The 27,837-nt window shown below is 47.7% G+C and overlaps 1 protein-coding gene across 1 annotated transcript in view; it reads right to left on the bottom strand.

Moving 5' to 3' along the window:
* The window catches only part of LOC138467979 (serine palmitoyltransferase 3-like), a 1,171,530-nt gene that overhangs the window by 250,329 nt on the left and 893,364 nt on the right, over window positions 1–27,837 (bottom strand). Inside the window, exon 8 of the mRNA XM_069608334.1 lies at window positions 17,274–17,493. Within this exon, the coding sequence (XP_069464435.1) occupies window positions 17,274–17,493 (220 nt within the window). The remainder of the gene's footprint in view (window positions 1–17,273; window positions 17,494–27,837) is intronic.

The following is a 27,837-nucleotide window of genomic DNA, read 5'->3' as shown; positions in this document are numbered from 1 at the left end:
GCTACTTAAATTATGCAAATTAACAAGGGGGGGTCCTGGGAGCCTCTCTGCCAGGCATTAGTCCTGGTTGCGAGGGCCTTACCCAGATGGAGTTGCTGTTGGTACTCTTATTCAGAAGAGAACTGCTAGGCATTTCGGTGCTGGACTGCCCTTGGGCAGGACAAAGACTGATATGTAGTGGAAATTTCTCTTCTGTGAAAGGATGGTGAGCTAAAGACTCTGGTTGAGACTATAACCCATGATATAGGCCGGTAGTAGCGAAACTCCCAGAACCCCCTTGTTTTTGCACCAGAATTTAAAACATCTTTTAGCAACGACCTAACCAAACACCAGGGAGACAAGGGGTCAATTGGTATCAAGGCATCCCCAATATATTTAGACCCCCTGGACTTGGGAAGGGTGACATCAGGTCCTGAGTGGAAAATAAACGTCACTTTTCAAACAAAAGGTTCCTCCTGGCAAGTAGGATGTGTCAAAGCAAAAGAAACTTTGAAATTGTCCAGTCTCGCAACATCAGACTGGTCTTGGATGTCAAGTGCTTTAGGGGTTCAAAACTCTCTTTAGCAACCCAGTCGAAATCTCCAGGAACAACGCTGGGAATTCCATACAGTTTTTTCAACCCCTCCACCTGCTCATTTGAAATTGGCCTCTTGGAACACAACAGGGGTTCTCCCACCTGTCAAAACCCAGTGATATAAACCTGGGGGATTATGATTTGATCTGTCTTCAAGAGAAGTAGTTAAGGAAGACTCCAGTCCTAGATGGCTTTGAGATAACCACAAGCCCAGCTATAAAAGGGAGACTTGGACGTCCATCAGCAGGACTCCTTACAGCGGTTAAATCAGGCAGTCCTTTAAACCTCCTGAAGACAGTTTCAGCAAACCTGCTCACACAAGAACTGGTGATCAGATGGGAGTCTGATATATCCCTGGCAGGCTTCGAAACTTCAGGCAAAATCATAATCATTAATGTTTATTGGAACTCGGCTTTTATTTCGAATGATTTGTTTATAGCTCAAGTCACTGCTCAACAGGACGACGCATATATCAACCAGCAGTCGAAATATGTTATTATTTGTGGGGCCCTTAATATTCTCGACTTGGCAGGAAAAACACATGCCCGATCTTGGAATTATGAGGACCAGCGGCATGTAAGAAGGAATCTGTGGAACTCACGTATGGACTCCAGAGCTATGCACCTCCTTAATGGCAACTTTAAGGACGATATGCCATCTCACCCGACATGTGAAAATATGGGGCATACTTTGGTTCTGGAAAATATTTATGTATCTGCCAATTTTTTGCCCTTGTTGAAGAGCTTCCCGGTGATTAAGACAAACTGTAGCGATCATCATCTCCTCTTGTTGGAATGGATGGCACTCATCTCTACTATTCAGGACTATATGACCTCAACGGTTGTCTCCTGTAACGGGGGTCTATGTCTGAGATTATCATCTGTTAAGATCAGAGCTTTAACAACAAATTTTGAGGAGGCTGGCTTGTTGGTCGAATATTCCACATTGTTGGACAGGTTTAGCTAACATCTCCAAAAATAGATCTTTGATTGATAACCACAAACATATTTAAGACCTGGGTTTAGTGGCTAAAAGAAAATTAGTGCGAAAGTTGAACCGAGTTACCAAAAACTCGGGATCGTCCAAAGACCTTCAGGAAGCTAAAGGGGCACAGTTGAGCTATAAAAACTGTCTGCTTGCATCCAAGTGTCTGAGATATCAGAACGACTCAGAGGCCATGTTGAAAGCTCTGGCCGGAAAAGATCTGAGGGAATTCTGGTCTCTGATAAAGCTGGACGAGACTACTTTAAAGGTCGGTCAATCAAAACCAATAAGTGAGGAGATGTGGCTTAATCACTTAGGATGCGCCTACTTATCGAATACAGCCACTGGGGCAGGCGTGGATCTCTTAAAGATCTCTGGTCCATGGTTGAGCACAACGATACCAAGGAGATTATAGACCAAATTAAAAGGTTGAAAGTCTTGCATGAACCAGGCCCAGGCCCAGATGGGCTAACAAATTCAATGATGGAGTTTCCAGAGGACTGGGCGTTTTTATATCTATTTTGTTCAAACAAATAGCCACGTTTCCAAGTTCATGGAGCGCAGTAGTGGTTCCTAGCTACAAAAAAGGTGATCGGTACGATCCTAAGAATTATCGCCTATCGCTCTCTTCGATGTTATCAGCAAATTATATAGCACCATCATCCTGGATCATTTTCACTCTTGGTGTCGGCAAACCAACTGTCTTGACCCATTCAAAACAGGCTTTGTGAAAGGCCTGGGCACCTCTATTAACATCTTGCTTCTTCAAGTTTTGAAAGGAAACTCACAAAGTTGGAAAATTAAGATCTACATGGTGTTTGTGGACTTAGTCCAGGCTTTAGAACAGGTGGACAGGGGTATGCGTTGGTCAAAACTGGAGAAGAAGAACTGCCCCAAATCAATATTGCATCCAATCAAGGCTATGCTTTCCGACACTTCTCTAAGGGTGCGACTAAGTCAAGCTGTGATCCTTTCTAAAGAGGTTGTAAACTCGAGAGGAGTGAAACAGGAGTGCCTGATGGCATGAGGGTATGTCTGTAACCTTTTTGCCAACAATATGATTTCCCCCCAAGGTGGGTGGATCTCAGCTATCGCGTTTGCTATATGCTGACGATGTGGTACTCATCGACCAGACCCTGGTTGGCCTATAGAGGCAACTTAATGCCCTTCAAACTTATATTTCAAATAATGGGTTCGAAATAAACAAAGGTAAAACAAAAACTATGAGCTTTGGAATATCTGCTAGGGTAAAACATTGTTCCTCTTGGTACATAGGCGGTGAGAATATTGAACATGTCCAATCGTTTAAGTACTTAGGAGTTTGGCTGAGCAATTCAAGACCAGAAGCCGCAATGATAGCATTTCTATTGGGAAAGATGAAAGCATTGTCCAGCTAAGTATGTGCGTTAGATAGAAAGTTTGGGCACTTTTCTATCCTCCCAGTCCTACGTTTTTATAAAGCCAACGTTACAACGGCGGTGTCTGCCCTGGACCAAGACGGTGCCATTTAAGAAGACATTAATGATGGTCTTGGAGGAGTGGAAGGTGGCCAGGAGGGCTTCCCACCGGTTGCCACCATTAATGGGAGAGGAGGAAAAAGGAGAGAGAACAGAGACCGTATGGGGGTGTCCATAGGCCTGGGGAGGTAACGACAAAGAGGATGTCGGTAAGGGTCTGTCTGGAGGAAGCACTGGTGTAGCTATCAGCGATAGGGAGGCCTGGGTTGGAGACCAGGATGTCCCTTTTGAACATCTTCCTTTTAGTCAGAGGGATAGGATATGAAATAGAGTAGACGTTAGAGAAGATAGAGGTGACTGACAACACTATAGAAGGGTGTGTGGAGGAAGTGGAGGCAGCCCAAGCAAAAGGGTGGTGGTGGGGAGGGTCACCTACTAGGGACACCCAAAGGGGATAGCACAAGGGGAGGACGGGTACAATCAGTGCAGAATAAAGCAGCAAAAGTAATCTCAGTTAGGGGGAGAGGACCTAAGGAGGGAGACAGTGCAACAACAAAATGGTAACCACTGGGGGTAGAAGAGGATAAATGCACACAATACAATACAACATATACAATACACTAGTAACGACTGAGGGGACCTACGTAAGTAGGAGAAATGCACACAAAACAAAATATACAATACAATAGTAACAACTAGGGGGACCTAGAGATGTAAGAAGAACCGCTGGAGGGCAGAAGACTAAGAATGCAGGGGGAACAGCACACATGGGGTCGGTTGGGAAGGGGAAAGACACGCAAGGTCGGGAGAAGTGGGGCCTTAGATGTGAGGGGAACAGCGCACGTGGAGTCGGGTGAAAAGGGGAAGATGCGCAAGGCCAGGAAGAAGTGGAGCCTAAGATTGCGAGGGGCGCATCGCATGTAGAATCAGGTGGCCATAGTGAAAGCAGCTTTTATGATTAAGCTTAAGCAACCAGGCTTGTGATCTTTCTTTATTTTGAAAAATCAAGTGTTAAAACAAAGATTATTTGTAGATGTCAGTACAGGGAAGAACAATATAGCTCATGTTCCCTTTATTTGATGTGGCCCTGGACCTCAAAAGCTCATGATGCATGGACACACCAATTAACTTTGTGCACAGAATCTATGCAGAAAGGTTGTACTCTGCAGCTGATGTCTCTCTGAGGTACTTTTTTTTTATAACTGTGAATGAATGAATCTAAAAACATGAACATCAAAGACAATGAAGGTGGTTATGTTTGGAACACTTTCAGTAAGACACAACATGAGGATGACTGATCCTGTGTGTATAATTCTTGTAGAAATTATGATGTGATTTCCACAAACATTTTCTTGTCCTTATGTATCAGAACAGTCTTGACAGAAAATGATGTGGGCCATATGTTGGGTGTGGCCAATCTCCATAGGTGCAAATAATTTTGATTTAGTAGTCACATTTATTTTTTTCTAAGAGTATTGCACTGAAATCATGCACACATGTTAGACTTTCCTCATTAGGCCTTCTAACAATAAGTCATGCTGGGAATAATACCTGAGATACTGCTTCCTGTGCCAAATAGAATGTTAATTTATCGTTAATGGACAATCTTGGCTGTGTAGTGCACAGAAAATACCCTTCGCCTAGGTATTAAACCAATAAAATGTATAATTATCACGTGAAATTCTCCTAAGCGCCATCTGATTAATAGAGAAACATGTAAATTGTGCTACTTAAAACTAAGGCAGATACTTAGTGTTGAACATCAGTTTTTATATGTCATGGAAACATTTGTTACATGAACATTGAATCAATGCACTTAATGGAAACATGATGAGTAAGCGCTGATCAAAATACAACTGACCTATGGCCTCATCAGAAGTTGGATGTTATCCCGGTAGTAATTGCGCTCGGATACCGCCCAATGCAATTAGTGTTACTGCTACTCGGTCTAGCGCAATTTGCGCTGGATCACGAGTAGTGGTAAGGCGGTAAATCCCCATTCTCCATAGGGTCCATTGGATGCTATGGGAATGGGTAAAGCTATTACCGCCGGCGAGAATACCACTGGCGGTTATAGCGCAAAAATGCCCATACCGCTGGTGCATTCACCTCGAGTTCAGAGCTGGAGGTGATTGCATCCAGGTAATGCCATACTCGGAATTGGGCGGAGGGGTAAATGCGGCAGTGATAGCGTTACTGCCGCATTTTCCCGCTCCGCCCAACTCCTGATGAGGACCCTAGTCTGTAGAGTGATTACAGGTGATAACGGTCTTGCCAACATGTGTTTCACTCATAGAACTTCTTAATGGCATGGAATCATTGATTATTTTTTATCCTAAAATAGTTTAGTCTAGCTTGAGTGAATTAATCTATTCACATATTTGGGAACGTGTGTTTGTATGTTTGGGGTTGGCTCCAGTCTCATAACAGTTGGTGGGCTGGAATTGTGTCCCAAGGTCGGCCTACCAGTCTGGGGTGTGCTGGCGATAGTGACATTTGACCAACCCACCCATTCGCCCTGCACAGAGCGGGGACCGGCTCTATGCTATTAGTATAGGTGATTTGGGGAACTAACAATTTGCAGTTGTTGGCTCCAGCCCCAAACAGTTGATGGGCTCATGTTTTGGCTCGATGTCGGCATACCAGTCTGGAGTGTACTGGTGATAGTGAAATTTGACCAACCCTACACATTCACCCTATACAGGTCGGGGTCCGGCCCTTTGCTATCAGTATAGGCGATTTTAGGGATATTGACGATTTTGTGACTTTTCCAAAAATAGGAATTTAGGACACAAGGTTTACATACCAACCTGGGATGTACTGGCGATAGTGAAATGTGACCAACTCCACCCATTCGCCCCGCACAGCGGTGGAGGGGGTTCCGGCCCTGTGCTACCAGTATAGGCAATTTCGGGAGATTGGCGTCTTTGCAATTTTTCAAAATGCGATGATCATGATAAAATGGACCTATGCTCATGAGTAGTGGTAAGGTGGTAAATCCCCATTCCCCATTGGGTCCTTCGGACCATATGGGGATGGGTGGCGCTTTTACTGCCGGCAAGAATACTGCCAGCGGTTATAGTGCCGAAAATGCCCATACCGCCGGTGCATTCACCTCCAGTACAGAGCTACAACTTCTTCTGTTGGCGACCTTATTACTGTATGCCTTCGATCCGTGTTGCATCAGTGCAGTGATTTTTGGAGGCACCAGAACCCCTGCCTCCTTGGTTTAGAACAAAAGAATTTGATTCACCACAAATCGACAGCGCCACACATAGAATCCAGTTTGATTTTCATGTGATTTATAGTAATAAATCAAAATACAGTAATGAAAAAACATGTAATTCATAAGATTCAATACCCTCAAGTTGTTTACACGTGTTTCGGCTACTCAAGAGCCTTTCTCAAAACATAACAAATGGGCAAGTACTTTATCCATGTTCTAACCACGTCATATATACATTCACAATGGAAGCATTAATAAATTGCCAAATTACAAAAGTAATTCAAATTGCATTTAAGAAAAAATTATACAGCCTGCAAGAGGGTGCCAGTCAGTCATGGCGGGCAGGACAGCACCCGCTCGCAGAATTTTTTGGAAGCACCCCATCATCCCCATTCCCAGTGAGTTCTATGGGACTCAAATGGGAATGGGGATTTACATTTTCCCGCGCCTTACTTCACAGACCGCCGGGGCTGTAATGCCCCGGTGTTTCCGTGAAGTCAGGCGCTGGAAAAAATCACAAATCTGACGGCAGCCTGCCGTTTTTACCGTCACAGCTACCCCTGAAGTTGTAATAATGCCATTTGACTCTTTAGAAAAAGTGCCCAAATTTATGTTTAATTCTCTTTGAAGGCAAAAGCAGTCTCGACAGTGTTAGCTAATAAGCCAATGCATTTCGGAATTAGATTCAATCTGCAGGGCTGAGCTCTGCAGTGATTATGGGCCTGATTACGGGTCCGGCGGTAACCCTGCCAGTGCTACTGGCAGATTGCAGCCGGACCAATAAAAAATTACCAGCGCCTGACTTGCCGGTGCTACCGGGCTATTCCAAGTCCGGCGGACGAGAAGTCAGGCGCCGGAATTTCATGAGTCCCCATTCCCATAGAGTCCCTCAGGACTCTATGGGAATACGGGAGCACCGGCACTGTTGCTAACGGTGCTGGTGCTCCCGTGAAAACTCAGCGGGCGGGTGCCATCCTGCCCGGCATGTATGACCCTGCAAGGCGGGAGGAGACCCGCCCGCAGAGTTGTACTGTGCCGGTCTGGACTGCCACACTTATAATGAGGCCCTAGTCTGTGTATCTGGGCTGTAGTTCGAATCTAATTCTGAAATGCATTGGGCACTTTTTCTAAAGAGTCAATGGGCCTCATTATAACTCTGTTGGTCCGGAAACAAGGGTGCCGGTGAGTTTACCGGCACCGTTGTTTTCGGACCGGCATATAACAGGTCTGCCTGCCAGAGTCGCCGTACCCAACAGGTCTGACCCTGTCAGGCACAGCAGCCACGGTAGGCAGACTGGTCACAGAAGCACTGGCACCGTTACCAACGGTGCCAGTGCTTCTGTGTCCCCACTCCCAGAGAATCCTATTGGTCTGTAAGGGAATGGGGACTTACATTTTACCAGTGCCTGACTTTCCGTGCCACCAAGGTTATAATCTCCTGGTGGCACCGGGAAGTCAGGTGCTGGTAAATATTTAAGGGTCCGGCGGCAACCGAGCGGTAGCACGGCACGGTTACTGCCAGACCAGTAATGAGGCCCAATGTATTGATCAGACACACGTGGATTACCTTTCTATTAATTATGAAGTAATGTCATCTAAAAATTGCAGCTGCTATATAAGAGCACATTTTGAGCACTTGACCCTCTGAGTGGCAACACCCAGTCTTTTCTTGTTTGCCAGCACTAACCATAACATAAGGATGGTGGATGCCCTTATCGTGGGAGCCACCAAAAAGCACAAAACATCACTTTATATTACTTACGTGTATTTCCAAGCTGTATTTGATCTAGTAGATCAGGCAATTCTGTGGAGAAAAATGGCCGCAACGGCCAATGGGTTGCCCGTCTTGGCTGCTTAACATTGTCATTGCGTTCCATAGTAATACCTCGGGCCCGGATGAGACTGGGAAATGGGAGCCTTCTCTCAGAATCCTTTCCATTGAACAGGGGAGTAAAGTAGGGGTGTGTTTTGGCTCCCCTGCTTTTTAACCTCTGTAAAGCCGACTTACCAATGCATCCACCGTGATATCTTTGATGCTCTATGCGGACGATCTGATTATGTTTATTCAGTCGTTTGTGATATGAAGGGCATGATAAATGAATTGGAAAGTTGCGCTAGCAAAAATAAATCAAAGATTAACTTGGGTAAAACAAAGGTAATGTTGATTTCATCTAAACAGGTGAACAGGCCAGTTATGTTGACCAGATTGGGGGTAATCTAATACACTGAACATTATAGACACCTGGCCCTAGATATGTCTAGTGTTGGGTACTATGCTATGATTATTGCTGCAAAGGTAAGGAAAGCCACACAAATAACAACTTTAATATGTAAATGTTCTAATCAGTATGCAGGATACTCCTCATCGGGAATCTTAAACTTTTATAAACAATGGTTTGCCCCACGATCCTATATGGACTAGAGGTGCTAGCAAAGCACGATTTCTGTTGGCTTAATAAACTCGTGGGGACCTTTTTGGTGGAAAATCCTAGGCTTTTCTAGATGAGTCTCCATGGAATATCTACGCCTCAAATTGGGCCTGACCTCATTAAGGGGCTTTGCACTAAAGAGAAGGGGCATCTTGTTTATTAAGTCAGAGATGAATCTGAAATGTCCACTACTAGCAGCTATTGGTGAAGGCCTGGGAGAGGAACCCCTCAGGAGTTCAATTATTTTAAAATGGTATAAAGCGTGCCATTTTAGAAAATGAATCAATCACAACCCACAATACGTCATATCCACTGATTGTAGGAAGTTCAACGATGAAATCCATCGTTATCATATAGCAGGGTCTGTGAGCTACTGGCAAGTGTTGTAACAACCCACAAGCCTTTCCAATTGATGTTTTTTTTACACTGAGCACAAATGGCACATGTGTGAACGTAATCCACTAAGTCTTGCTGGATAGAGGGCCACCAACACCATCTCTTTATTAATTATAGAGTTTTCGGTTGCCCAGGCTGTGCGGCTATTTTGGAGTCATGACACCATCGTAACGCTTGGGTACGCACTTCCTCAGTGGCCAAGTACAGGCGTTCTTGGACATATGTAATGTCGTTGATTACAGTGGCATTAAGAGCTTCCAGATCTTCTGGGTGTTGAAGCGTCCACAGATGCACTTTCTCGATAGGCAAAGGGGCAGGAGTGCAAGCGCAGATGGTAGCTTCAGGAGGCAGAACGTTCTCAATGGACTCTCTGCGAGGTCCCTCCCTGTCTCTTCTGGAGAGTGCATTTGCCATGCCGTGTTTTTGCACCGGCCGATACTTCTCTATGAAGTTATACATGGCAAAAAACTGGTGCCACTGGCATTGCTGTGCATTAGTGGATTTCAGTGACGCAAGAGTCTGAAGATTGCGGTGATCAGTAAAGACGGTTACCTGATATCTGGCCCCCAACAGAAGGTGTTGCCATTATTTGAAAGCCGCACGAATAGTCAGTAATTCTTTTTCTGTAACCATATAGTTTAGTTCTGCTGGACTGCGTTTTTGTGAAAAGAAGGCCACTGGATGCAACAGTCCTGTAGCAGAACAATTCTGAAACAAAATAGCACCTACAAACTATAGCATATGTAGAGGCATCAGCATTTACTACAAAAGGCAAATTTGGATTTGAATACTGTAGAACTGGATCACACGCGAAAGCCTCCATGAGCATCTGAAAGGCCTGCTGAGCCTGTTCTTACCAATAGAAAGGAATCTTGGGGCTAGTCAGATGTGTTAATGGCATGGTTATAGAGGAAAAGGCACTTATAAACTGCATAAAATTTGCTAAAAGCCTAAAAAGGATTGTAATGCCTTTACTGAAGTAGGAGCGGGCCATTTCAAAACGGCTTTGATCTTTGAGTCGAACATGTGCACACCAGTGGAGGAAAGAATGAAGCCTAGGAACTCCACCTTAGGAACATGAAACAGACATTTCTCGCCCTTGACATACAAGGAATTGGTACACAATCTTTCAAAAACGGCTTGAACGTTTTTCATCGAGTCAGAAAATACCAAAATGTGAAGTATACAATCACAAAAAGGTCTACCATGTCTCAGCAAATGTCATTGACAAAGTGTTGGACAGTAACAGGAGCATTGCGGAGCCCGAATGGCATAACCAGGTACTCGTACAATACATATCTGGTTTTGAATGCTGTTTTCCATTAATCTCCAGACCGGATGAGTGCAAAACTGTATGCCCACCCTTAAGTCCAATTTAGTGAATATCACTGCTGTCTTTATTTGTTCAAGCATTACTGATTTCAAATGTAACGGATAAAAATGTTTTACCGTTATCTCATTGACAGCCTGATAGTCTATACATAGCCGAAGATTCCCCTCTGTAAGGCCTTATCAATGTACTCCTCTTTACAGGTTAAAGAGTATATTTGTCCACAAGGAATCTGAGAGCCTTGTATGAGATAAATTGGGCATTCATATGAGGTGGTAACTGTTCAACCTCTTTCTTATCAAACACGTCCAGGTAATCGTGATAAACCTCCGGGATGTCACTGACAGGTCCGGGGGATACCGCCCCAATGATCTGCATACCAGCTGAAAGAACTTAGCAAAGAGAATCCATAGCCACACTCCCTTCTAGGCAGTTATGTTCGCAATACTCATAAAAACAGATTTTTTTGCCCATTCGATATGAGGGTTATGTTTCTGGAGCCAACTAGATCCTAAGATCACCCCAAACTGTGGTGTGGAAAAAATGTCAAAGCTCACTTGTTCCTGGTGACCGGACGGTATAGACATGTGGAGAACCTCCGTATGATGAGTTACCGGACCAGAAACCAGTAAGGAACTGTCAACTGCGTGCACCGATTCTGGTAGTGTTTTGGTCACAATCAGAATGCTGATCTGTTCCGCAAAACCGGAATCCATATAACTGCCACTTGCTACGGAATCCACCATGACCAGAATGTCGTGTTCAAGTAGGTATAAGGAGTTTTGTCACAAGTAACGGAACGCTGAGAGCAAAAACAACCCGTTCCTGCGGCTCCATCTAGGAGCAGGCTTTGAAATTCCCAATTTCCAAAAAGGTCTTTTTGGGCAGGCATGGATATAATGACCGGCTGGCCCACAATGGATACATAAGTAAAAAAAACTGGTGACAAGGCAGGCACTCTGTTGCCAGTCAAGTTTTCCTGCATTAGCTTCTCCTCCAAACGCACGTTTTCATGACTACATCAATCTTCTGGGAGGCTGTGTTTCTTTGCTTTTTCAGGCGTGTCTTCATTTCCTTTTCAGGTGTGGCAAGTTAATTGACTCTAAGGATTCTGGTACTTGTATTTTTTGCACTTCATTTTTCTTGCAGGTGGCTGGAAACAACTCCCTCCATAGCACAAATCTTCCCCTTGATGGGGGAGGGGGAAAGCCATGGTTGTGGCTCTCCATTGTAAGGCATGATGGCCCTGCTGCTGCTGCCTTTTGAGCCCTGGAACAATGTTTAAAAATTGGTGACAAGGCAGGCGGGAGTTGTTTCCAGCCACCTGCAAGAAAAATCAAGTGAGGTTTCTTAATAGGTGGGTAGAGCCTGGTGAGGAAAAATCAGGTGAGGTTTCTTAATAGGTGGGTAGAGCCTGGTGAGGTCCACCAAGTGTCATTTAACTATCTGGTTGGAAGCCAAAAAAAACTCCTCCTGGTAGCTCCGACAGTCTCTGATGGCCGCCAGATAGGTGCGGCATCTGTCTACTTGCACGCCCGAGTGTGCGAGGTGTGCTGAGAAGGATAGCACGTCGTTCAATGTGCAAGTCATCGGATCAATCTCCTTTGATTCTGCCCAGTGACAAAACCTGGTCCACTTGCTCCTAGCGCCCTGTATGGTGTCTAGGCTTGTCTGTGACAAGCGCAGATGCTTTAGTGTGACCTGCTCAGGAACCACGCTGCGAGGGCTAACCTCTGGGGGCGGGGTGAATGACCGTGATCCCTTCTGAATTAGTAGGTGAGCTGGGGCCACCGGAAGGTGCATCGGGGGCTGCTTGGACAGACTGAGCAGTCCTGCAAACCATGGCCTTGCCGGCAAAACAAAGTTGCAATCAGAATGATACGTAGGTGCCAGGACTCTCTTACCTTGCAGATTGCCCTATGCACAAGGGGAGCAGGAGGAAATGCATACACATTCATGTTGTTCCACTGTATCTGGAACGCATCACCAAGGGAGCCGCTGCCGGGTCCCTGCCAGGACGCGAACTAGGGGCACCTCCTGTTGGACCAGGTGGCAACAAGCTCCACCTGAGGATGACCCCATCTGTTGAAGATCTCATGAAGGACCTGTTCGTCCAACTGCCATTCATAATTGTCCGCACACAGCCTGGTGAGCCTGTTCTCTTCCAGATTGGACTCCCCCCGGAGGTGGGTGGCTGCCAAGTGTATGTTGTTCTCTAGAGCCCATTCCCAAATGCTGAATGCTAGGGCGCAGAGAGGAGGGGACCTAGTACCGCCCTGCTTCTTGATGTAATACACGCTGGTGGAGTTGTCTGTCTGCATCAGGAGAGACATGCCGCTGACCATAGGGAGGAAGGCTTTGAGAGCGAGCCAGATAGCCCGCAACTCGAGCCAGTTCATGCAAGCTTCCTGCTCCTGAAGGGACCAGACCCTGTGCACACTGTGGCAGCCAAGGGTGGCCACCCCAGCCCTCTACGGATGAATCTTTGGTGATGGTAATATGCAGTACCGGATGCCAGAAGTGTTGGTACCACCATGCTGAGGTCACTGCCCTGCTCAGGAAATGCCCAGTGGCTCTCTTAATGGCTGTGATCTTGTCTTTCGAGGGGAAAACTCTCTCAGAGCTTGTATTCCAGATGAGGCCCAGGAACGCTAGTCTCTGTGTGGGCTCTAGCTTTGACTGCTTCAGATTGATGGAAAATCTCAACTCATGTAAAGTATTCATGAGCAATGAGGCAGTGTGTTGAACCAGTCATCTAGGTATTGATAGACGTGGTGGCCCTGAGCCTTGAGGAGGGCCACCACTGTCTTCATAAGTCTGTAAAAGACCATGGGGCTGAGTTGAGGCCAAAGGGTAGAACCTTGTATTGGAAATGAAAGCCCATGATCCTGAACCTCAGAAAGGACCGATGGGGATGCCAGATAGGGACGTGTAGGGACGCATCCTTCGGGTCCAGGGAGCACATCCAGTCTCTCCTGCGCAATGTCTCTGCTATAAGCGCTGGGGTAACCATTTTGAACTTTTGAAGAGGGAGGGCAAGGTTCAAGGTGGAAAGGTCCAACACAACTCTCGGGCCCGCCTGGTTCTTTGTGTGTATGGCGGAAATCCGTGAATAGAAGCCGAGACCCCGCTGGAGGCTGGGAACTCTTACACTGCTTGACTCTCTACGAGCTATCGAATTTCCACCAACACAGTTGCTGTCCCAATCTGTGGGAGCGGAGGGGAGGAGAGAGGGGAAGGAGGGATAGGTAGGCAGTAGCCTGTGGACACTACTGACAGGATCCAGAGGTCCGTGAACCTCACGTGCCAGCATTGGGAGTGCAGAGTCAGCCCCCCCCGCACCCTGCCGGAGACACGTACGCCTGAGGCAGGGGCTGAGGAGGAGGACTGAAAGAACCCCTTATTCCCCACCTTGTGCTGTTTGCAGCGGTACTGGCTTGGAGACCGGTATGGCTGTCTGGACCTGCGTTCCTGGAAGCCTCGGAACCCGCCGAAGGCCCAACCCTTGTCGGAACCCTGCTGCCTCTGCCTATTGGCCTTAGGTGTGGACTTCATGAGGATGGATAAGGATTTTGCAGTCTGGGAGCTGTTTTTCTTTTTATCCAGTTCCTCATCGGTGGTGGAATGAAAAAGGCTGCCACCCTCGAATGGAAGGACCAATATGCGTTCCTGGAAGTCCGGATTAAACTTGATAGCCCGCAGCCAGGCTGTTCTCTGCATGTCAGTAGCTATGCAGATGGCACGGCCTAAGGTGTCCATTATGTCTTGTGCCACAATCTTTGCTTCCGCCAGCCACGCCCTGAAGCGTGCTCACTCTGTACCGGAAGTTCCGGAAAGGAAGTCGGCTATTTCCTGCCAAAGCCTCTGGTTGACAACTGCGAGCATAGCATCTGCATTGGACTGACGCAGGTGCAAAGAATGGTTGGAATACACCTTCTTGCCATCCGCCTCCAAGATCTTCTCCTCCTGGCCCAGGAGAGACAAGGCTGAGGTAACCGAGGAAGACTGGAGTAGAGCGAGGCCGCAGCAATCAGTGAGGAGTGTGGCTGAGGGTCTGCCGACAGCAAGAGTGGATCCCCCTCCAATTGCCTGTACTTGGCATCGAGGCGTCTGTTGGTCGGCTGCACCGTGTGTGGTTTAAGCCAGCCCTTCTTGGCCAGAGCCACCGCATACTTTTGCATTGGAATCCCTGTCCTAGCCACGGGGCGTAGAGTGAGGACCTCCGCCAGAACCCCCACCTCTGGTTGTTAAAACTGGGGTTGCGGGAGCACCAGGTATTAGGCAAGACCTGCAAGCCGTTCATGAAATGCCTTGGAAGACGAAGGTGTGCCTGGATCCTCCTCCTCATCGGTGTCCACCAAAGTGGCCTGTTGGTCCGGTGCCGCCGGAGGAGTACTGGGCGCCGAGGGCTGCAGTGTGCTGACCGGAGCCTGCAGTGGAGGCTGATACGGAGTGGCTGGGGCTGCGGGAAGCAGAGGGGCCGGGCCGTGGGAACAGGCATAGGCAGCAGGGGCTGCACCAGGCCCTGAGGCGCTAGAACCATGGGCGGAGCGGCCGTGGGTGCCGGTGGCAGAACTGGAGGTAGGCCTGGAGGGAGCATGTCTCTGATCACATCCTTGAGGATGACACTCATCTGTGGCGTCCTCATGAGCATAAGGAACTTTTGAAAAAACCTGTCCTCACAGGCCGGTGGGGTGCTTGGCTGTGCGAGAGTAGGCATAGGGCCCTGAGGTTGCTGAGGCCTGGAAGCGCTCTGCCTGGCAACATGCAGAGTTTATCTACCCTGCTATGCTGAAGGATACGCTGCCGGCCACGAGCCTGGTGAAGACCAGTCTCACCTAGAAACTCATTCTCCTACCTGTTCCCCAAAGGGGGATGGTGTTGGACGAGCTGTCATCTTGTCCGGCGCAGCGGCCATTTTGTCGTGCTGCATGCCACGTACCTGAGTCGTGACGCTTGCTGTGCTGGGCCTGGCGTCTTCCAAGACTCTTGGCGGTGGAAGTTGAGGCCTACCCTGCACCTCAGGTCAGGGCCTGGTAGGCATTGTGCCCTCGGCTGTGTCACAGGTAGTGCTGCGTACAGGCGCCCCCTCAGACATTTGTCTGGTAGTAGGACATAGCCCCTCGGGTGAAGACCCGGTAATAGAACTTTGCGGTCCCTCACTGACATCACCAGTAGTATCTTGCGACCCCCCTGGCCTGGCGGCCGGTAGCTGAATCAGACTCTGTACCCGTGCTGGTAGCAGATCCTGAACGTCCCTCTCGCTCGGGCCTTCCCTGGGAAAGGAGTCGCCTTTGCGGGGTGCAGACGAAAACAGTGGCCCTACCTTGGGCCTTGACTTGCGCCTGACGAAGTCCTTGAAGTCCACTGGAGGCGGCATTCCGAAGAGCGCTCTCCACCGAGCTAACCTGTTCTTCAGAGCGTGCGGTGTAAGGGCGTCACACGAAGAACAACGCTCCCAACCATGATTGGTGCCAAGGCATCAGAGGCAAAGAGCGTGGAGGTCGGACGTAAGGAAGAGCCCCTTGCAGGCTGGACACCTGCTGAAGCCCGATGATGTCGACATTTGCCAAGGAGGAGAGTGACGCAAGAGGACAGAGTATCTGAATAAAAGACATAAAGACAAAAAAGACAAAGATAGTTTCCGGGGAAGAGCGCGTGGAATTACAAGGCTGAAGCCTAACCCAGGAGCGCTGGTGAAAGCAGTCCGTTCCCGTTGATGCAGAAAGGAGGACTGGGGAGTGACGCCGGTGGGCAGAGTCAGGGGAGCGCATGCTCCCAGGGCCGCGCCCCCACACTCTTCTAAATTTAAAGGGGTAGAAGATTCTTTTCTGGTGAAAAAGGTTCTGTCGCCCGTCCCTAGCAAGGAACGCCCATTCAGTATGGAGGAAACGGGACGTAGGAGTATGAGGTATGTTGGAATGGGTGGGAACACATGTATAAGTGGGAAGTTCCAGTCCACTACAAATGTGTCCCCCAGCGCTCCTCTAATGGAAATTCCCTGGAGTAGAACAGTTTGCACTTCCTGCTGGAGCTGGATGCGAACAGATCTACTTGGGAGGTTCCCCAGAGGACTTCCTGGCAAAGATCCAATTCATGAGTCCGAGTACTGCAGCTCTACTTCCTGGCTAGGTAAATCGCTGACAAGGAGATTTGTCTTTATAACACCCAAAATCAGAGCTGCATTGCCCCTCTGCACGGTGGTAGTGATGCTACATCTCCTCTCTTGTTGAGGTAGTGCCCTGCTTTGTCAATCATGATCAGGACAGTCTTCCTCTTGTATCGAGGTCATAAAGTCAATCAGCGCCAGTCTGATCGCACACAACTCTAAAAGGTTCATGTGCAGTTCTGTTTTTGTTGGGGACCACAGACCGCTCACTCTGAGCTCGTTCAGGTGAGACCCCAGCCATTTAGGGAAGCATGTGTCACTACTGTCACTTCCGGTCAAGATTGCCAAAAGGCTTCTTCTGTTATCAAGTTCACCTTGCAGGACCACCACAGGAGGTCCTGCAAAAATCTAGTCAGGACTTGTAGAAGGTCTGTGATGCTGCCCGAAAAATGCGACCACTGGAGTGATCTCATCCTCATCTGGCCGCTGGTACCATGGAAATGCAGGTTGGCATGCGGTCCAGCAGTTGTAAAAATCCAGGCTCAGGAAAGTGTGGGCGTTTTGGAATCTGGAGACCATCTGCTGGATAAATGCATATAACTTATATTGCCCTGTATAGTAGCAATACTGTGGAAAACGCTGTGTTCCTACCAACATAAATAATAAATTACTCAGAATCGCATTGCATTTTAATAGGGGCTTCAGAGCATTTATACAGGGTATTTGCAGTCTGTGTGCTTCTGTGTGATATGAACACAGCATGCTTACCTTCTTGCCAGCTATATAACCTCCAGCCGCCCCAAAGCTCTTGCTGAACGTGCCCATCAGCACGTCCACATCTGCAGGGTCAATCCCAAAGTACTCCACTACTCCTCTGCCAGTTGGTCCAAGGGCACCGATGCTGTGCGCTTCGTCCACATAGAGATAGGCCTTGTATTTCTTCTTCAAGGCTACGATCTCTGGCAGGCGCACAATTGAGCCCTCCATGCTAGGAAACAAGGACACATTGGGATCAATAAAGACTAGCCATACATTGGAGTCACTTTACCTTCACCACCCCCACCAGTTAAATATTTATCATCAATTCCCTACCTGAACAAAAGCATTTCCCAATGTGGAATAAATTAGACATGCCTTCTGTAGCAGCAGACCAACAAAGATCAAACCAAATTCTTACGGCTCTGAAAGATCAAAAGACAAGTTCCTAATCTGAAAATCAGGAACTCACTGCTCCCTACTTTCTGCCCCTTCCCCCCATCTGCATCATGAAGGGGGCAAAAACAGAGCAAAAAATCAAAAGGCTAAAGCTGTACCCAGACTGGTTCATAATGAAGTTTCGGGAAAAAAAGGCAACGTTTGTTCGATGCACTAGCCAAGAACAAACCATTTAATTCTAAAATGTTTTTTACTGTTATTTCTTTTAACATACAACACTGTAGAGTAGACTGTAAAGTTTTCCAAACCAAAAGGACTACTTACCCTCCCCTCCTTTATACATTGTACCTACGTTGCCCTTGTTATTCATTCTGAAAGTTCGGTATATTAACAAATATACAAAGGGGTCTACATGTAAAAGCAATTTCTGCATTTTTCACTTTGGGAGGATCTGCCTCTGTGTTCTTTTGTGTGTTAAATTGCTTGAAAGCACTCTCTCTTTACAAAAGTATTCCCAATTTATTTTTAAACGAAATCTCACACTGTCTGAAAAGATATGCCTAATCAGTTATATAACAGTTGAGTTGTGACGTTACAATTCCTGCTGGTTGAGCCAGAACAGAGCACAATTCCTGGGGCCACTGAGGCACTTACTTAAAGCAGTAGCAAGCTTTTCAAATTCCTTTCTCTACAAACATAAACGAGAAATAACTGTCTATACAGTGGGGAATCATAGCAACCCTATTGTGCACTTTGTGATAAACGCACCACATTTGGTACACATATACCTTGACATAGGTTGAACAGAATTAGAGAGCGAGCCACTGCATAGTTAGTCAAGGACAGCTATGGTGGATATTTTGCAAATAGCCTTTAAGAAGGTAAATCTGCTATTACAAGTGCCAACTTCCGAAAATATATGTAACTTCACATTGGGATAGTTAAACTCAAAGGCTACAAGGACGTTATGTCAAGTAGCTTGCAGGGAATTGTACTCATTTGACTCTTAATGGTTACATTCAAAATAAAGTGCAATTTTAAGCACAGAAACTATGGTCCAGTGGCAGGCAGGTTTTTGATAATGTTTTAACGAACAATACAAATAAGGCAATTAACCACTATATTATAGGCTCATACAATATTGAAGCAATAACATATTATTTTTAAAACCTAAATTGCCAACGGAGTAAGATAAACAATAAGCTTAGCTTCTTTGCAGGCCTAGACAAACATTTAGATGACCCTGAATCCCCATTACTAAATGTATATTATCACATTGTTTGCACTATACCACTGGTTTGGGAGTAATATGGTAGTTATTACAAATAAAATTAGAGCACAATAACATTAATGAAGATAAGTATCAGTCATGCAAGTTGATCCTTATCAGCAACAGGAAATATTTCTAAATAAGTGAGCATCATTCTCCCACTCGGTGACCAGGAAGTTAATTTTGTGAACACTCTCCTTCACAGACACAGAGCTGTGCAGTTAAGTGCAGTGTTTTTGCACTTGCATCATGTCAGGCAACCCTTTCTGTGCTTGCATGACATGAGCTCAGGGCAGATTTCTGCTGCTTCTGGAGGGCTGGTCCAGTTTGGCTGCGACAATGCCAGTAACGTGTGGCCTTGTCAACAGGTTGAGCAGACTGTTGTCACAAAACAGCCCAGGCCCAAGCCTGACCCATGGCAGCATGCATGTTTTCCAAACCCTTGCCTCCTGCCTAGCCTGCTGCTGCAGGTCATGGCCAATAGCTTTCTTCAATTTTAGAACAGTCCAGAGCAAAGCGAGAGAATGCCCAGTCAGCCCAGTAAGAGAACCCACACCAGAGATCCACAACACAAACAGAAGGAGAGAGCTGAAAAGAATGGATGACACCCAGCAGAAACTCTATCATGGTCCCGCGCCATCACAGCGAGGGATCGAGTGCTGCAGCCTTGGAAGGCACTGACACAACACAGTGCAAAGAAAGGGAGATAGTGGCAGTATCCAACAATTAGAGAAAGCTTCCAGTGGAAGTTGACAAACCCGCCCTCGGACACAGGACTTCCCTACACAACCAGGGAACCCACAGGGGGTTCTACTCACTCTCCTCAGAGAAACTTACCACAGTGCCTGACCGGAACGAGACCTGTTTCCCTGAAAGGGAGTATTGGGCTATCCGTGTCGCGATTTCCACTACACGGCAAGCCCACATAGGACAAGAGGGCAGGGCTTAGCTCTCTGTTGATGACTTACTCTTGCACATACATGCCCAGGGTGGGCAGGGAAGTCCAGGCCAAATGGGCTAAAGAAAGTTGCCCTATAAGAACAAAGGAAGAGGGAATTAACCAGGAAGCAGGAAGTTTAGTTTATCTGAGTGAGGTCAGAAAGAGCAATAGGAGGAAGACAAAGAGACCAGTAGGAGGAAGAAGGAAGCAGCAGAGGTGTGGAGACTATTATTTCAAAAGGTGAGGTATTGGCATAATGAGTACAAGGGTGAGTATGTGGGTTTGTGTGGCGAGTGGGTAGAGTAAATTAGTGTAAGGAGTGAATGTGAAATGTTTGTTACAGAGTGGGTAGTAGGAGAAAATGTGAATAAATGAGAGGGAGTAGAGTGAAGTAGTGGTCGAAGGGAGTACTAGTGGAGCGGAGGGAGTAGTAGTGCGGAGGAAGGAGTGTTATTAGTGTCCTTCTGAATGAAGCTGCGCTAGTTACTTGGAATTGTGGCTGCACTTCTGCTCATTCCTTCAACATGCTTTGCTATTACACTCACTTTCGGTGAAGCAACAAGTTACCTGGCTAAGATCAGATCAAGGTGTGATGTAGTTTGTAGCTTGGAACGGAAATCTCATGAGAATTGTCACTGAGGGTCTTGGCTGCAGTGGGATTCAACATCTGGATGATGGCTGGCTGATCAACGACTACAAAAGTGGTGGCTGGAGCCTGTATTTTGGTATCAGAGATTTCCTGCAAACAATTGTGGAGATATGACTACATACCCAGTCGCAAGTTTCCACCATCTAAGAGTGCAGACCCTCCTCTGGTAACCAATATATAGATGTGAGGAGAGTGCTAGCTACTTCACTCTTTAGGAAGACTATCTGCTGCTTTCCTTTGCTGAAACCTTTCTGTGTGGGAGCCCCAAAGGTTCTCAGATTGTCTTGATTCATTGCGTCATTGATTGATTTGGTTCCCTCTATCAGGCATTGTTTTGGGTAAAGCCTCAAACTGCTCTTGGCCTTCCCTCTTCATATTCTGGACAGCTTCAAATGCAGTAGGCCCTGCAATCAGCTTGGTGTCTAGAGTAATCAGATTCAAACTGTCTTCCACAAATCGGTTGCCTAACTCTTACATGGCACTGACAAAATAGGAGATATCTTTGGCAAAATTGTCATTCACATTTGGTGTCTGGTCATGACGATGTGTGTCTGGTTGCCTTCCAGAGAGATGGAGATAATCATAAGATAACATAACATAACATAACATTCCTCTAAAACCCAGGCAACCTCTGACCCTCTGACCCTGCAATCGTCCAATGCCTCAAAGCAGGTTGTTACTGAGGCCCACTGCCCATCCATCTCCTTTAATGCAATCATTGTTCTGCGAATATGCTTGGTCAGTTAATATGGCAGAAAATGCTCTACCCGGTTTCTGTGCTGTAAAGTTATGTGCACCTAATTACTTTGCTCTATCTGGGTGTCTTGTCCTTTGATCTGTCATGTTCTTCAAGTGGTATGGTCCAGAGTCATAAACCACAGAACCACTTCTGTTAGGACATCGAGATACATGATGAATCCTGAATGCCACAGAGAGGGCACATCGACCAGAACCACCAGTTCTAGTTACAGCGCAGTTGCACAGTTGCTCCCTTTCTCTGCTGGAACCACTCATCAAAGTATCGTACTTCCCCACCATCAGCAATTCAGACATTCTCTGGCATAAGCCCTATGCTGCAAAATGTGCAATGCTGCTGAGGAGATCTGGTGAGCTCTCCTTGTGCACACCACATGGCAACTCTGTGTCCCTGGTGTTTCAATCTCAGCATAAACCGTTTGCACCCAGTCGCCACTCTATTCAAGCCAGTTTCCTAGTACCTTCTATGCTGCCATCTTGTCACTGCTACTTTCTCCTCATCATAACTGTCTGGCATGTCCATTCAGTGTGCAGATCAGGGACAACTCATCATGGTGGCCATTTCACTGCATTTTACTAGCAATTTTATGGAGGGGGGTAAGCCCCCATAGACCACTTCTACGACCCCTGCCTCCACCCCTCCTTCACTCTCCACTGGTCTCTGTCTGGATTTTGATGTTGGATAGCATATTTAATAGAAGTTAGAGTCTAATCATGGCAAGTGTATTGGCAAGGAACAAGTTACTTACCTGTAACTCTTGTTCTCCAGCATGTGTCTTGCATGGATTCACATACTCATGAATATTACCCATGGTCAGGCTGGGAATCCTCAGTAAAAATTAAAGCAGTTTAGCGTTAGGCTAAAACTGATTTTCTTCTCTGTAGGCTACACAGCCATCCAGCCAATGACACTCGTCGTCCTAAGCTCCACCCCTGGTGCCCATCTTCAGATTTGGTAGTGCACATAAAGTGGCAGTATGAACTAAGAAGAGCCAGAGAGGGGAAGGCGGGAGGGTTTGGATGTGAATCCATCCATGCAAGACCCATGCTGGAAAACAAGAGTTACAGTTAAGTAACTTGTTCCTTCTTCAGCATGGTGTCTTGCATGAGTACACATTCAGTTGGTTACATTAATAATGAGCTTTCAAGGGGCCGCTGTTGCGCAGCATGCGGACGAGGAAGTGAGCCTCCTCCGCTCCTATGCATTCGCCGGCATCATGTAAAGTATATCCTGGTTCCCCAGCAAACTAAAAGGGGATTTCTATATATTCATGTGCCAGCGGAGTGCGGCTACAGTTCGCTCTGATCCTGAATGAAGTTGGTGCCAGAAACCCAAGATCCACCGTTTGACAGGAGAGGGTAAAGTGAATGGCGTAATTTTGAGCTGCTGACTTGGTCACAGAAGTCGTAAGCGGCCCACAGAACAGGTGGAATCTCGAGTGATGCATAATGGCGAGTTCACTCTGAGGGCGACGTGGGCCATTTCATACCATAGGGGTTAGCCCGTCTCGCATGCAACTATCGTGAGGGCGGACCACACAGGTGATGACGTGGGCTGGCCGTGTTGGAAGGGCGGACCCGAAGACCAAAGCGGACCGGCTTTCCACTGGGAACAGTGACGGAGCACACACGGTAAGGTGCTGGGGTGAGCGCAGGAGAATTGCTTGGCCCTCTGTGTGCTGAGCGGAGAGAGTGACACAGCAGACAGCTTAGGAAGTGTGCTTGGAGGCACCCTGTAGGACACCCCCCTGCTCCCGGCACTGAGACAGGCGGCGAGCGTGTGGCTGAGCACACCACCAAGGAGCGGTGGAGACTTATACTCAACACTGCCAAGACTACTTGGCCTCAAGCTCCTTGGGGGGGCGAAAGATTATAGCCGCATAACACTGGCAGAGATAGGCTGTGTCGAGTGCCTGGCCCCACAGGTGGAGATAACAATGGACAACTAACACTCCTGCCTCAGACGCCAAGCCCTCATTGTGTGGCAGTGGAGAACTAGGACGGCCTGTATAGCGCAGGTGGTGACCAGGGTTTGCCCCTCCCCCTTGAGCAACCGGGGCTGCGCGAAGGACTGAAGGAGAGGTACCTATTTGTGGCCCCAAGGTGGACGATATTGGTTACAGAATAAAAGAACCCGGCCCCCCTCTCTTCTCACACACAGGTGTTGCCTGTTTTGCTTGATTCTTCTACCCCGCTCCCCCCACCTCCAGCCTACTTCTGCAGGAGTTTGTCCTGATACATTCTGGTTTCAGCATCACCGTCTTGTGGCCAATGCTGGATTTGGCTTTTTTAGACTTCATTGATTCACAGTGCATCACCCTTCTCAACTCTCATGCTGGACTTCCTTTGCATTTTGTACTCATGGTGGCCGTGAATCATGCTGTTCCCATCTTCATCTTGTATCCTGGCTTGCAGCATTGTGCTACTACTGACTTCTGCAATTGTATTCGGTCTCCCCACTTGCTTCTCCACTCTTTTTGACTGCATACTCTGTTCGCCCCTCCTCCCCTTACTTTCCTCTATGCACTTACTCTATCAGAATTGTCCCTGGACCTAGTATGATAGCAACCTCGTCTGTCTCCCCCCCACTACTTTTTCCCCCCCACCCGTCCTCCAGCACTATCTGAAATGTCATCAGGCCTAGTACGATAGTCGCTTGTTTTGTTCCTCCCCTCTGCACCCCTATCCCTCGACTTTTGGTTTTCTCCGACTCTACCAGAAATGCCGTCAGGCCTAGTACGGTAGTCGCCTGTCTGTTTCCATTTCCTTCCCACTCTCCCCCTCCCTTCCTTACCTCTGTTTTAGCTCTTGCACTATCTGAAATGTCGTCAGGCCGAGTACGATAGTTCATTTCACATCCTTACTGTTCATGGCCTGTAAGAATGTCATTGTATTTTCCCTTGTTCCCTCCCTTGCCTTGAAGCGCTTTGAAACACATTGTGTATAGGCGCTATATAAATAACTATCATATAATATCATTATCATATCACTGTGCCCGATAAAGCGGAAAGCGGGGGAAAGAAGAAGGGCGCCAGCCATACAGACAACGGAGCTGGTGAGGTCCCCACAGCCTCTAAGTCCCTGAAGCTTAGACTTGGAACATTCCAAAACAACGCATAAGCCACCGAAGATCACTCAGTACAATGGTCAAGGATAAGGCTAATAAAGTGGTGCTACAGAGCAAAATGGACCAATACACAGTGGGAGCCTCCTAACCCCTCTCAACACACAACCAGGGGTTGGTGGATATGGGTGAAGGGTCGCAAGACCTGCAGATCTTGCTCAGTGATATTATGAGCGCCATTGGAGAATCTAGATCGTCCGTTAAGGAGAAGTTAGGTGGGCTCTCATCGGAAGTGTCCTTCCTACGGCAATATCTTAGGAACCTGGCCCCGAGAGTGGGCAAGACAGAACAACAGATCTCAGACTCGGAAGATGCAATCAAACAGCTGGAGAAGCAACTATCAGTGGTCACCCAGAAGCTCCCATACCTACAAAACAGAGTGAAGGTCAGTGAGGGAAGGGCATGCCGTAATAATCTAGGAATCCTCAGAGTGCCAGAGAAGGAGGAAGGGCCCTGCACGGAGCTCTTCCTGGAGCAGTGGCTCACAGAACCGTTTGCTCCAAAGAAACTTCACAAATTCTTCTCAGTTGAGCGTGCTCACAGGATGCCGACTGGCCGCACTGTTCCCGGGGCACCACCATGCACCATAATCGCAAGACTCCTGAACTTCGGTGATCGAGATGCTATACTGCAGATGGCCTCGGCCACTGAGCCCATCACATACAATGGTTACCGAATCGGATTCTTTCAAGACTACACTAGAAAGGTCCAGAAGGCATGTCAACAGTTTGACTCAGTGAACACAAAGCTGTAATCGCTAAACATAAAATACGCCCTTTTCATCCCGGCTCAGCTGAATGTGCATCACAAGAGTGTCTCACACCTCTTCCACAATCGGCGGGAAGCGTGAACATGGCTAGAGACTCGAATTCTGTCCGGACCTACACCGCGACCACCAGGGGGGAGGCCAAGACAGGAACCAGAACGCAGCCGGTCTCCAGTCCTGGTTGACTTATAGTCTGAGATATAGCCCACACCCACAGGGTCGGGTGCGTCACAGTAGGCAATGGATGACTAAGGCCGAACAGTCATGGTTCCCGACCAGATGAACCCACTACAGGGGACTGATTACTGGAGGCCTCGTATCAAGAACAAAGGCTCACTGTAATGGCACCAACGGACACCCTCCAGATACTTGTTTATACTTTTCTGGGATATTCTCTAGTAGTCTCTAGTAGTAGTGCAGTACTCAGGCAATAGATGCTTCTGTGAGGTGGGGGGATCACGGGGTGGGATACGGGTGAGAACTCTCTCTACAACAAGATATACAGGGGTTCATTTTTCCCCACTGTAAGGAGGAAGTTGGATTAGGGGAGAAATTGGTCATAGACGGCCGCAGGTGAGAGACAGAGGCTTGCATGTGCTGCTACAGCGGACATCCCGCAGATGGTTGACTTTGTTTCTACGTACCCGTTTGGTGCGGTGTTAGGGCGACAGGTGCTTCATGTTAGGGGGAAGTGCAGGGTGGGGTGTGTGGGCGGTTCTGCAGAACCACTGGTTGAGAGGGAAGTTTTTGAGGGGGGTTTGTTAGCGCTGTTATTGGTTGGCAGTTTCGCTTGGGGCATCCGTGTGGGGGGAGGTGGGACGTGGACCGGTAATCTGACGGGATGCAGGGAGGGGTTGGCACCTCGAGCCATGCCAGCCCTAACCACATATTCGCTGGGATGACTGCCCAAGAGGGGCTGGTTGCTCTGCTGGTGTGGAATGTGAATGGGTTGAGTTCCAGCATCAAGCGACGCCTGGTGCTTCAGTTTCTTAACAAGGTATACCCCGGACATTGTGCTGTTGTCTGAAACACACCTGGTCGGGGCAGATTGCAAGCTGTTCAAAAGAACTAATTACAAAATGGCCTTTCATGCAGGTTTCTCAAGGAGCGCACAAGGTACACTGATACCGATACACAAGCAGATTCCCTTCCAACCCAAAGAGGTCCGGGCAGACTGTAGAGGTAGAAATGTTCTTGTGAAAGGGGAATTGTGGGTGGCCATCTGGGGTATCGTGGTCATTTACACCCCTCCCCCCTCACGTTCGAACTACTGAACGACCTCCAAGCCCTGATACTCCAAGACCAAGCTGATACATGGGTACTGGGCAGGGTCGGATTGGCCCCTCGGCCCTTCAGCCCATGGGCGGGCCGAAATCGTCCCTGGGAAGTGGGGGCCAGTTTCTGGCCATGCCTGTGCTGGGATGGAAGAAAAAAATATATATATATTTTTTCAAATATATATATTTTTTTCAAAAAGCCTTTCACCCTTCTTAGGTCGATAAATGAGTACCAACACAGGTTAGGTGATATTGCATGCATATTTGTTCTATAAAGAGCTTAAGCGTAAGTGCTATACAGTAACATATCATTTGGCCTTGGACGTCTGCTTGGATTCACAGAAATGTAGTGTACTTGGGAACAATGCTATTTGAAGCAACTTCCTGTTTTGTCAAGAGGTGAAAGGCCGTGTTTCATCGCTTCCCGTGATGTCACTTTGGGGTGGGGTCAAATGACATCACTTCTGGTGATGTCATCAGAGGTCAAGGGTCATGAGGCGAAGGGGTGGGCCACTTTTTTGAGGTGAGGGGTGGGCCACTTTTTTTTGGGTGACCGGGCCGATTTCTTGTCCCAGTCCGACCCTGGTTCTGGGGGTATTTCAACAAGGTCATGGACTTAGGGGAGGCTCGACACATATAGGCAGTAGAAATCCAACTCTCACCACTAAGTTACGATCTTTCACTGCCACTGTGGGTCTGGTGGACTCATGGAGAATGCAACACGAGTCCGAAGTAGGGTACTCATTTTTCTCAAACGCGCATGGCTCCATGTTGCGAATTGACTACTTCTCCATTCCCCATGGCATCGTACATAGGCTTCTATCGGCAACATTTCTGGCCAGAGAGGATCAGATCACTCCCCTCTCCTTATGGAGATTAAAAGTGGGCGGGCAAGACCCACAGCATTATTGCGCCTTAACACGTATTACCTAGGGGTCCCAGATGTAATGGAAGGGTTGTCCCGTAAAACAACTGAATATTTCACCATAAATGAGGAGTCAGTCAATAGCCCAGTTACACTTTGGGAGGGCTACAAATCGGTGCTGGGGAGGGTGGGGTGGCAATATCACTGGTCGCGGCCAAGCAGAGAGAACACGCTAAAGAGGTGGAGGAGGCAGAAACACTAACGGTCAGACCAGAGGAGGAATTCCTCTCTTTGGGTTTGCACAATACGCAAGAAGCCCCAGTCACGGCACAGGAGACCCTATGAAACGTGGCCCTAGACAATACTAGGCAGGTTCACTGAGCAGTAAGGAGCCAAATTCATGAAAACGTGGATAAAGCAGGGAAAATATAAGCGTGGCTGGACGGCGGGATAGTGGGAAGGGACACATACTAGATGCTAAAGGTGGGATGAAGACAGATGATGCGGACATTGCGGTTGCATTCGCCGCC

This window comes from Ambystoma mexicanum, chromosome 4q (genome assembly GCF_040938575.1).
Source record: "Ambystoma mexicanum isolate Mex_15411 chromosome 4q, UKY_AmexF1_1, whole genome shotgun sequence".
NCBI lineage: Eukaryota > Metazoa > Chordata > Amphibia > Caudata > Ambystomatidae > Ambystoma > Ambystoma mexicanum.
Note: the sequence above shows the minus strand (reverse complement) of the source record. Positions and strands in the feature narration are given on the sequence as shown.